The sequence below is a fragment of the Lepisma saccharinum genome, chromosome 5 (assembly GCF_977018435.1).
Source record: "Lepisma saccharinum chromosome 5, izLepSacc3.1, whole genome shotgun sequence".
NCBI lineage: Eukaryota > Metazoa > Arthropoda > Insecta > Zygentoma > Lepismatidae > Lepisma > Lepisma saccharinum.
Window position 1 is genome coordinate 36,486,276 of NC_139233.1, and position 12,641 is coordinate 36,498,916.

Here is a 12,641-nt window from a genome sequence, read left to right on the forward strand (position 1 = left end):
CATCAATAATACGGGAGAAAATATACATGTGAAATGCTCTTGGTAACTAAATATGTGTGTATGAATTAGGTTCATTATTATTATCATTTCTTTTAAAGATAATACACACTGAAGCATTTGTATTTTTGATATTTACTTTTATCTTTTCTTTCACATGAAACTAATCACGGCAATGATGATAACTGATGATTCCATGAAACGACAAAGGAAAACCCACAAAACTCCCTTAGTGCCATCGATGTGAGTGTAAGGAAACTTTCAGACCAATGGGACAAGCGACATGGGATGTTCACACTGATGTGACTACTGACACAGACTGTAAAATAGCATTCATTGCACATGAGGGTCCAAACAACAAACCGTTCAGCAAGCGACATGTTCATATATAGTGTTCTCATGCTACTTGTTACTTTGGTGGGAAAGCTCCTTCGGTACTCAGACCGAAGCGACGTGCCACAGGGGGGAGTTCCCAACGAAGTGACAAGCGACATGGTGTCTTCAGTCTACTAGCAAGCGTTTGTTGCTAATTGCACGAACAACAAATCTAGGCGACACGATAAACTGCACATTACAACAACAGGTCTAGGTGACATGATAAACTGCACGTTACAACAACAGATATAGGCGACACGATAAGTCGCTTTGTCACTTGTGTGTTGCTCAAACTGGGCCATTTCCTCAATAGCTTGCAACGTGTTGCTGTGGTTTGTTGTTCGCACATGCGTGATGCAATGAGTGTTTTGCTTTAGGGAGATTGCGCACCGAAGCACACTTGTTGCTTCAGGATTTCACCAACAAAACGCTGGCCTATGCTGCCTGTCATGCCGGTAAGATATGAAACATTGCTCTTGATTGGCTCGTTTCCAAGAAACATGTGTCGCGTGTCGCTTCGGTCTAAAAGCTGCCTTGGACCAAAGGACCCATGTTGCTTTGGTGTGATATCCCCATATTGTTTGTCGCATGTTGCTTTGGTCTAAAATCTCCTTTAGGAAACTGTGCAGTCAGATCTTGTGTCCCTACGGTTCGAAAGGCTGTATTGATTACCGACTGCTCGCTTCCAAGCGACACTTGTGGTTTGTTGCATCTGTATGAAATATAAATATACTATTTATATTCTAATATCATAGAACAATAAACTCTAGTACACAACCAACACCTGATGCCCGGAATAACATTGCGATGTTTCTTGTGTTACACATGCCATATTTTTTTACTTTACTTTTCGTTACAAATTAATGCCATTTTGTGACTACAAATCACTCCACAAATATAACTGTTTCCATCAATTCACTTACTGCCTTTCAAGAAAAACAAATCTACACAATATATTCAAAAAACTAAGCCGCATTACTTTCATAAGAAAATTAGTTGCGATACATCCGTCTCGGGAACCAGTTTCTTGGATCGTTTTCCATACTACATATTCAAGGCGCTGTACTTCCGTTGTCAAAAAGGTAATAATTATTACAATCTCAGTATGGCTTACATGGTGTTTCTGTTCTCTTCTGATTAACTTTTGATGTTAGTCTTACTACCAGAACTATTTAGCAGAAGAACCATTCTTCTTGAGAACAGCATTATTCCTTAACAACCGTTCATAAAACTCTCCATAAACTTACTCCACATATCTGACATATAACAAGAGAGTTGTATTTTGAGTTTACGTCAAGATGCAGGATATTGAATTATTTTTACATGTTCGTATTGAAACTACATGTACGCTTCAGCACCATGCTTACTTATTCACTGCTCTACAAGAAACGGAACACAAACAAAACAAAACAAACCCCCAGGATGTGAGCTAACAGTAAACTACAGTCTGCTAGAATGTTCTCAACAACAATGAAACATTTTGAATGTTATGAAGTGTTTGAAACGCAGTTCAGCTGTTTTACAGTGATGCTAGTTTAAAAATTGGATCAACATTTTGTTTTTAGAATGAAATGTCTAAAATTTAGACTCCATTTTCAAGCTAATTCCTAGACTTTTATAAAATGGGACAACTAGTGTTTTTTAAAATCAATGGGACAACCGGGACACACCTTTGGAACGGGACTGTTCCAGTCAAAATGGGATGTATGGTCACCCTACTTTCAGAGCACTTGTCCTGCCTGCTTGGACCTTTTCAATAGTCCCAAAATGGTGTCCTTTCAAGCCGAATTTGAGCCTCAGGAACAAAAATAAGTTGGCCAGGGGCAGGTTCAGAAAGTATGGTGGGTGAGGAATTGTTGACACAGTTTTCATGGCCAGAAACACATGGCTTTCCTTCTGTTTGTCGGACAAAATCTTGGGAAATAGTTTTGCATCTTCAAATCTTCCGAAATGATATGATGCACAACCGATCTTAGCAGTCCCACTTTATCTGCGATTAACCTCACACTCACACATCGGTCCGAGTCCAAAGCAGACTTCACTTGAGTCACATGGTCGTCAGTTCTGGACGTGGATGGGCACCCTGAGCATTGTTCATCCTCACATCTTCTCTTCTTTCTTGAACGCCTTGTGCCACTTGCACAATTGTGCTTTCAACAAAGTCTTGTCGCCATAGGATTGTCTTAACATTTCAAGCATGTTGGTAGCAGATTTACAGTTTGACGGAAAATTTTATCACGTACTGCTGCTCCAAGCTATGTTGCACTTTTGACCGTGATGCAAACAGCTTCTCACTTTGCTGGCAATCCAAATGCTGGAACGGTTCGGAAGCAAACGAGTTGCATCAGACTGTATACCTGACATCCCCCACCAACCACCCTGTGCAATACATCCATCCTCCAACCCTTCTGACTGGCCACCCAAAATTTCTCTCATTACTTTTGGGACAAACCTTGTACTTTGATGACTAATGAACCGTGAATATTCAAGGAACTTTTGCAATTTTATATTAGATTAAAATTCCGGGTGTTGGTATCAGCACATTTTATGCTAGCAAAAATTTCATATTGGTACAGTCCTAATTCAATGAGAGTTTACAGATGCTCAAACCAATCCATATTCGCTGCAAGTACAGTCACGGATGCTTCTGGGTTGTAATGATCAAACTGAAAGTCAATAAGGCTGTTACAATACAGAAGTGTCTGTGACTGTACAATAACCATATTTTATATTCCCAGTCTTCTCCAGGTTTTAAAAAAATATTTTTTATGAAATTCCCTGATATTTCCAAGTTTTCCAGGTCAGTAGGAATGTTGCATGAACAGATAGATTGGATGTGCACTCTAAATTCCCAATATTGGGATCCTTTTACATCCAAGACCGTTGACCATTCAAACACAATAGTAAAAAAACAATGTTAATTTATTAACACATCTGATAAATATGAGACAGTTACACATTCTAAAACTCTAAAATCATTAACAAAACAACAAATATCAACTACACAATCAACACTACATATACATTTAAGTGCAGTCTTTAGTATTCTACGATACTGTCATGTACAAAGGTTAGAGAGACATAAATCTCAAGTTGCCACCACATACTACAGCCTACAGCATCCCAACTTGATTGAATCGTTTCAGTTTCTCCGGAAAAATATCTTTGTAGAGCACTGGGTCTGCTCGGAATTCTATCGTCTGCAAAGGCATTGTACCATAAACAGAGGCAAAGCGGTCGATGCAATTTGATCGTTCTATCATGTGATTGATATCAGCAGATAACATTTCTGTATTTGTACATTCTGGGCATTTAAATTTCTTTCTTGGAGTTACCTGTTGGAAGAAATACACAACTGTTAATTATAAACAATCAATAGCATGCTCCAAAGAGAATTTCATGACTCAAATTTTACTGATGAGAACATTTTAGCTCTTTCTTCTCTACACGTTTATAGGTAGGAACACTACAAATTTACCAAGGTTTATTATGTATCTTACGATCTGACATGTACTATGTACAAATTTATGCGAAAAATGCAGGCCTAATGCAGGCCTGACTCAAACCTGGATCTCAGGCATACCGTGCCATTTCTCTACCAACTTACCGAGATCCAGACGTGCAGAATTAGATTTGTCCCAGTAATACATGACAGCAATTAAGACATTATTACTACTTTCTTGGATTTCTTTTTTGGAAAAAATATTCAAAAAACTAAAAACATAAATTTCCCTCCAAACTTAATTTTAATAAACTTTCATCCACTCTTGTTTAGCACACAGCGAGGAAAACAGTTTAGAACAGGACGTATGTATCTGCAATTAAACAATACATATTTACCTAGCTTACTGTCAGACTAAGATATTTATCGGCATCTATCATACTTTTCTTGGCATTGCATAATCCAATTACTTTTTTATGTAATGACCTATTATGCATGCTTGTAGCACACAGAGAATAGTACAACTTACAATCATTTATTCACATTGGTTTACTGCAAGATCACGAGGGCTCTTCTAATATGAATTTATTTCTAATTGTAATATTTTTTTCTCCTAACCAGAATTTTTCTTCCCATGACAGTGCAATACTTTGAGAAAAAAAACAAAACTAACTGAAACTGTCTACGGTAAATAATTTTCCTTCTACATTTTTTCCCCTTTTGCAGCACTGTACATTGAAAAGCAAGAGTTTGAAAACCTGAAGTTACACAATGCTACGCTACATAATGGTTAAAACAAGATCAATTCCTGGCAATACAATACTTGAATGTAGTAGTCATTTAAAATAGCAAATAGCAATTATAAGAATTGCATTGCAAATTTACACCATACCAGAATATTAAAACTACATCACTGGCCAAATAAGAAATAGAAAGGTGTGAATAAATATTCACAATTGATTATGAAAATTGTGTTCTGTTATGGCTATATTACACATACAAGCATTGGTCAGATTGATACATGACAAAATATGGCATAACAGGGGCCAATCGATTAAAAAAAACAACATCAGATTGCAACTTGAACATCAGATTTGTTTCTTATTTTATGATGACCATGCAGGAAACTGATATGTGTAAGGGTGTTGGGCTTCTCCCTTCATATTGTAGTAATGTGCAGGTGCTTTATGGCTGTGTCACCTGAAAAATATCTGTTCACAATAACCTGAAATTTCAGCTTTGAAAGCCATGCTGAAAGATGATGAGTGTAAAAGGGTTCGGTGCATGGTTATCTTGCCATGCAGCAATCTGATGTATGCTTTCTGTGCTTCAAGTTGATACAGCCACCATAATGACAAAGAGCAGAAAGGATGAACTTTACAATTACCTTGATTGGTGCTTTCCCTGTAACGTTTGCGACCAGAAAGTTCATAGCAATATCTTCACAGTTCATATTGTCGTCAACCCACATTTTGATGTCTCCTGGCATCATTGTGGTATACATGTAGCTCCAATACTGTAACAGAAGAAAAATTGCAATTAATCATTATTAACAGTAAGGAAAGAAGGCTGCGGTGGCTCAGTCGGTAACACGTCTGACTACCATGCTAAAGGTCCCGGGTTTGATCCCCAGCCGGTTCAAATCTGGGAACTTTTCTAACGTTGGAAGTGGCCCAGGCACCCACCCAGCATCGAATGACATGGGTACCTGGGAGAAACCCTGGGGGGTAAAGGTGGTCAGGAGCGTGATGCTGATCACATCACCCCCACTCACGACCAGATCAAGAAATTGTGGGGTGTTACCCCCACACCCCCTATACGCCTTCATGGCATGGTGCTAAGCACAGGGGAGCACTTTACCTTGTTTTTAAGGAAAGAAGAAAAGAACAATGATGCTAGAAATACCTGCACTCTCACATTAGCCCTTCATTTCTGTTACCAGCTGGCATCCTTTATGAACACTTAAATCTTGTAGTAATTTTGAATTGGTCAGAACAGTTTAAGAGGTCCTGCCAATAAGAGTGGACTTGTGCTGATCAGGAGTCACTTAATGATGAGCCATTTAGTAAGCCTTAAAAGGCTGTTGTGAAATGGAGGTTAGATTACACTAGTTATAAAAGTAAGGAAATAACTACATATTTGTAAATATGTTATACCAAACTAGCATAAAGTTTGCTTGAATTTTTTTTTTACATATACAGTCATTTAATCTTAAGATTACTATAAATTTTTGTGTAGTAAAGAATGCTTCTTTTCTAATTCCTTGGATATTTGGAAGCCATAAACATTGCAGTTGGTAATTTACCTGTTCTATGGCAGACCAGACGTTGCAGGTTTTGAAATGTTATATTAAAAGCACGAACCTTAAGTTATAGTTATAAGTACAGTTAACTCTCGATTCAACGACCTTTCACAGTTCCCGGGAAAAGGGTCGTTATTGGCATTTGCACCAATTTTCAGCTTAAACGGAGCTCAAACGGACACAAAGATTCATAGGAGATGGTAACACCATTTATCCTGGTAGTTATACAACCTGTAATGCACAGGATGCATGTTGTGAGAAGGAAAATAGAACATGAAAACGTTTTCACAAAAGAGAATTTAAAATAATGTTACTTTCTTTCAATTGTGCACAGTCGTTACTTTTCCAGGAAATTTTTACAATTCTAGTTCATGAGAAACCCGTTTGAACTGAGACCCATGGAAAGGAAAACAATGTCTCGCTTATTGCAAGCGAAACTCAAAGAATCTTGACACCAGTCACACTGGCGCCAGCAATGAATGTTGGATTTTATACGAGTCTACTGGAGCATTGTCTGTTACAAGATTAACTGGTAAGATTAGATCTCTCGGGAGAAACAACACAACCTCTCTAGGCACCAGACAAAAAAAAATAAAGGCAGGGCTGTAATTTTTGTTCTGGTTCGGCTGTGTAAAATACATCGTAAAAAAAAGTCACTTTTCTTTGCTTCAACCAACTTCATTCACCCTCCTCCCCATTCAAGGGAGCAGTCCAAACTCCTTCCTTGACTTGCATTGTAATCCAGCATGAAAAAGGAAACTCGCGATCTGTTTTCACCCAATGCGTATTCTAGGACATGTCATTAAACAGGGTCCCAGTCGATAATCATTCGGGATTGGAATTGAATTTCACTTTAAACTGTATATTTAGTCCCGTTTAGCCCATCAGCATAAAATGAACTAAAAACAAGCTTTATGAAACTGCACATTTTCACATAACAAAATGGTAATCGTTATTTACTCTCACCTTATTAAAAATTAAATTTACAGATTTGCTTATCAGAAGGCGCAGAACATGAAGTTATTTTAACTCTTGTTTTCCTTTCTGGAGATGGAGGTCAAATCAAAACAGCTTTGCGAGATTCAAAACAATAACTTTTTCCTTGTGCTGGAAGAGTCATCGCTGTTATCGGCAAGCAAGAGCTTTGCAGATGCTAGACAAAACACTGGCACCAGCTGCATTGTAAAAACAAGGAGACCGGCTGGAAGTTCGAGCAACAGGTGGCAGAAGAGAAAAATCCCTGCATTTTAAAGATAACGCAACTGTCGAAGACTGAACTTTTAACAGCAGTGTAAAGAAGAAAGAAATGACCCTTGCTTTACGTTTTACCATGCAACAGACAATAATATGGGCAATATTTCCTATGCAGACATCATCATCATTTTTATATATATATATATATACACACACACAGGGTGTTTCTAAAGGTCGTTTACAACGCTTGGGAGGTGATTCCTCACACGAAAACAAGCAAAAAGTCTAAGTTCCATTTTTACGACTGAGGCTTCGTTTCCGAGATAGGAGCCTCGCAAAAGGTGACAAAGTGAACGTCACACCTAACTGGGACGAATACTATCACAGATAGAGAGGCGGTTCCAAGGGAATCATAAAGGAATCGTATGTGCTCAGTCCGGAAGTCACTATGAAAAGTTCACTGCACGCATGCGCAATGGAGTCCTCAAAGGAATTGGGGATTTCCAGCAACAACAATGCATGGAAAAGGTATGTAACGCAGCAAGAAGGACCGTGACAATGAGAAATGCGTTCAAGACAACACATCCCGACCTCAAACATCAAAACATGACCACCGAACACAAAATCCGAAAAGTTGAGCACGGTTGCATACCCCAGTTACACGCGAGGAATGAACGAATCATGTCATGTGGCATACGAGAGACAGGAGGAGGGAAAGAAAAACACAATATCAGATGATTGCGACAACGTGTATTTTTACACGCGACAACTGCGTAATATCCCCCCCCCCCCCACACACACACAACAAACAACAAATGCTACAATATCTTACGCACAGACAGTCCGTGTCACTGTACACCAACTGAAGATGTCACTTTCACCACACAAAGGGGGTGGGGAGCAATACCAAAAGTGTTCTCACTGGTATTTGCCGAGGGCAATAATCACAGACGGTTTTCAAAATGTCTGCCGTTTACTTCTACGCAGAGATGACAGCGACGAATCAAGGATTGTCGAGTACGAGCAAACAAGCCAGGTGTATCTGCTACCGTCGCGGCGGCGACGTTGATGCGAGCAACGAGGTCCTCAGCTGATGTGACAGGTGTGTCGTATACGAGGGTTTTCATTTCTCCCCAGAAGAAAAAATCGAGAGGGTTGAGATCTGGCGACCTCGGTGGCCAAGGCACAGGTTCATCCCTACCAATGAACCTATTGCGAAACACGTCATGCAGGAAATGTCGTACATTACGATCGAAATGAGCTGGTGCACCATCGTGTTGGTACCACATTTCTTGCCGCAGTGCCAAAGGTACGGTCTCCAACAGTTCAGGCAGAACCTCACTAAGAAATGCATGATACGTGCGACCATTCAGGCGAACAGGGAGAATGTATGGTCCAATTAAATGATCATGTACTATCCCGCACCACACATTCACTGAAAACCTGTGCTGGTGATGGGCCACAAAAAGTGCATGTGGGTTGTCAAAGTCCCATACATGACTGTTTCTACTATTGAAGACATCCATCCTGGTGAAAATGGCTTCATCTGTCCACAATACGTTTGCCCCGAAGTGAGGGTTTGTGTCCAGCTGATGCAACAACCATTGGCAAAACTCCATACGAGGGCGAAAGTCACGAGGTAACAGTTCTTGTACTTTCTGCAGTTTAAAAGGGTGCATTCCTTCATCTGACAACACTCGCCAAACATTCACATGAGACGTGTTTCGTGCCCGAGCGAGCACTCGCGTACTGGTGCCAGGATGTTCTGCGACCGCTGTTAACACATCTTCTGCAAACTGATGTGTGCGTACACTTCGGGGTCTTCCAACTTCTTGTCGCGGTGGTAACACTGACCCTGTTTCACGCAGTCGACTGTCCACTACCTGAAAGAAGGTGTGAGACGGTAAACGTCTATGTGGAAAGCGTTCTCCATAAAGACGCCTTGCCTCACGGCTATTACCACGTGCCTCCCCATACATGAGATGCATGTCTGCTAGCTGCTGGGTCGTATACGCAGCCATCTGTGTAATAGGGAGCTGGAACTGCAAAGTATTGTTTTTGTTTAACACTGGCACACTGCACAAATTGGCCGTATCACCGTACGAACACCACAGACCAATTGTTGCGATACTTGACTTGCACACTCCACCACGTCAACTTCTTTCAATGCAACATACTAGTACTCTTCAATGCGTATGACAACCTAGAGCGAACTGCTGATCATATCCCAGCACCTGCAACACGATTGGGACGACTGCCGGAGAGAACCAACCCTTCGAGCTCCTCTCGCGGGAACAGCAGTCATGAAGGTCAAACGTAGACTACGAGAGCCAGACTTGCCTGTGCAGCGCTTCCAAAACTGGTCTCTTTTACGTCACAATGATCGCGTGCGAACACTTTTGGTATTGCTCCCCACCCCCTTTGTGTGGTGAAAGTGACATCTTCAGTTGGTGTACAGTGACACTGACTGTCTGTGCGTAAGATATTGTAGCATTTGTTGTTTGTTGTGTGTGTGTGTGGGGGGATATTACGTAGTTGTCGCGTGTAAAAATACACGTTGTCGCAATCATCTGATATTGTGTTTTTCTTTCCCTCCTCCTGTCTCTCGTATGCCACATGACATGATTCGTTCATTCCTCGCGTGTAACTGGGGTATGCAACCGTGCTCAACTTTTCGGATTTTGTGTTCGGTGGTCATGTTTTGATGTTTGAGGTCGGGATGTGTTGTCTTGAACGCATTTCTCATTGTCACGGTCCTTCTTGCTGCGTTACATACCTTTTCCATGCATTGTTGTTGCTGGAAATCCCCAATTCCTTTGAGGACTCCATTGCGCATGCGTGCAGTGAACTTTTCATAGTGACTTCCGGACTGAGCACATACGATTCCTTTATGATTCCCTTGGAACCGCCTCTCTATCTGTGATAGTATTCGTCCCAGTTAGGTGTGACGTTCACTTTGTCACCTTTTGCGAGGCTCCTATCTCGGAAACGAAGCCTCAGTCGTAAAAATGGAACTTAGACTTTTTGCTTGTTTTCGTGTGAGGAATCACCTCCCAAGCGTTGTAAACGACCTTTAGAAACACCCTGTATATATATATATAAATTAAAAAAAATACCGTGCACACCAGTGGCGGAGAATGAGCTGGGGAAAGGGGGGGGAGTCACTTTTTTTTTTACTTGTTCTATGGTTTTTGTTCGTTTTCAAGAATATATCCAGAACTGGTTGCCCCATTTTAGACGTCAAAGGAAAGGAAGAGGGGTGGGTCCTTTTCCACCCTCGCCTGTAATCAGCCCGTGTGCGCACACGAGCAAGAAAATCGTGGCTTAAACAATCAGCATCGCCTCCCCCTCCCACCACGTTTGCTGACAGGAAAAGAGGGAGAAGTCAGTCAGCCAACGGAACACTTTTTTGGCAGATATTACGACATCGACACAATTAGGAAAATGTATGAAGTGGGAAACGGGAGTTATGATGCACGTAAGATCGAAGTAAACTTTTGTGGAAACCCGGATGATAACGCATTAAGCGGATTGATGATCTTTAGTTCGCCTATGTGGTTTTGATTATCTCTAACAGTTTCGTTTTTTTATGAAGTGTTGCAGGGAACAAAGAACACGCTTTGAATGAAAGTGGTTACCGGAAGTTGTCGGCTACAAGGCCGAGAGTTGCTCACTCAAGGGAACCTACTGAAATCTAGGTCAGAGCTGGACAGTTGGGCCAGACTTCCAGGCACCACGCATCTGTATTTTGGAACATTCCTGCGATCTTATCTCTCAAGGTGGTGTATTTATCGATGAAAGAGCTTGACCTGCCATACACATTGGCAAAGACTGCAAGTCCAGCAGTCATTTCAGGCTGCTCCCCGCCGTCCTCCGCGAGTTTTCAACAGCTCTTAGGACAAGGAAACAAGTCAAGTCGATTTAAAATAACATCCAAGCACATTCGATCTTCTCTTCTCGCGTATCCAAGAGCAAGCCTGGTACATTGGGTAGGGGCCGTCGGGTGCGGGGTTACATTGGTGCGCTTGAGGGAGGGGAGGGCAGAGGTCAAGTGCTATTGAATATCACTCAAGTGTGGTGGTGTCTATTTTTAGTTCAGACCCAATTGTGAGCGGTAGAGTGCTCGTAAAGGGAATGAGTGGAGAAAGAAAAATGCATTTTTCGGCAGATTTCCGTAAATTTTTCAACTTTTTCTAGTTTTTTCTAAATTTTTCATGGTTGCCAGGAAAAGGGTCGTTACTTCGAGAAGGTCATTATACCCGGGGTCGTAGAATCGAGAGTTGACTGTAGCTGTTATCTCAGGAATTACAGTACATATTAATGATAATAAAAACGGTTGCAAGACAAGTGTTAAAATGAGAAGGCTAGATCATATTAAAGGTAAAATTTAAGCAGAGCATGAGATTAGGGCCTGCTGGTGATATTCTGCTATGAATGGTCAACAAGACTACCTTAGAAGCACACTCCTAATATTCCCCTACCTATCAAATAAATGAAACTCATTTCTTTCACTGAAGTCTGTGGGAAAAGTTGGAAATGTTTACTGACTTGTTGGGAGAATATTTTTTGGTTATCATCTTGGCCTATCTAAATCACCATTGTTATGAAAATTTGTATATGCCAGGATATTCCATCACCTCCCTTTTCTTTAAATGTTTTACTGCTGCTGGGAGAGGATTTATAGACAACATTTAAGCTGAAGTTACTGTATGGTTTCATAATGCCAAAATGAAGAGCAACATGTAACAATGACTTTTTTCATGTTTTTTATACAATTATCTTCTGTGGTTGACCAACACCGTGGCCATGCAGTCTAAGGCATCATGTTTTGGGCTCGGGGCTATGGGATGTGTGCAGATTTGGATCTCATGGGGGAAGCATAACAACTTTTCTCTTGAGATTTTGACCTGTTTACGGGAAATTGGCCAAGAATGAGTAGCATAACCTAGTCATGAAAACCTACAACAACGTCTGGGGGTTTGTCATGCTGACCATACATCACCCTGTAACTGGTAGGATGATCTCCCACCTCGGGCGAAGGAGTGAGCAGGATCGGGTGGGAGTGAGGCCAGCGGTCAGTAGGTAGGCCCAGGCCCTCATCACGGTTATTATCTCCTGTGGTTATGCAAACATTAAAGAAAAGCTTCAAAAAAGTTAATATAACTTACAGCTTGAGCAACAATCAAATCTGGATGCTTGGTGTTCTGTGCCAGCACTCAATCATATCTCACCAACACAAAACTGTCATTTTCCAATTTGATTTCAGTTTGGAGCCACAATTTCCACACAAATCTTAAATTCATTACAAAACATACAATTACTAAACTGTAT

General features: G+C 40.9%; 1 protein-coding gene across 3 annotated transcripts in view; it reads right to left on the reverse strand.

Annotated features, from left to right (window-relative positions):
* Positions 1–3,276: 3,276 nt before the first annotated feature.
* Positions 3,277–12,641, reverse strand: part of sotv (exostosin glycosyltransferase sotv) — a 39,313-nt gene continuing 29,948 nt past the window's right edge. For all 3 annotated transcript variants that reach the window (XM_083122429.1, XM_083122430.1, XM_083122431.1), the window contains exons 10-11: positions 5,202–5,330; positions 3,277–3,707 (exon numbers count right to left, since the gene is read on the reverse strand). In XM_083122429.1, coding sequence (XP_082978555.1) covers positions 3,486–3,707; positions 5,202–5,330 — 351 coding nt within the window. In that variant the 3' untranslated portion in view covers positions 3,277–3,485. The remainder of the gene's footprint in view (positions 3,708–5,201; positions 5,331–12,641) is intronic.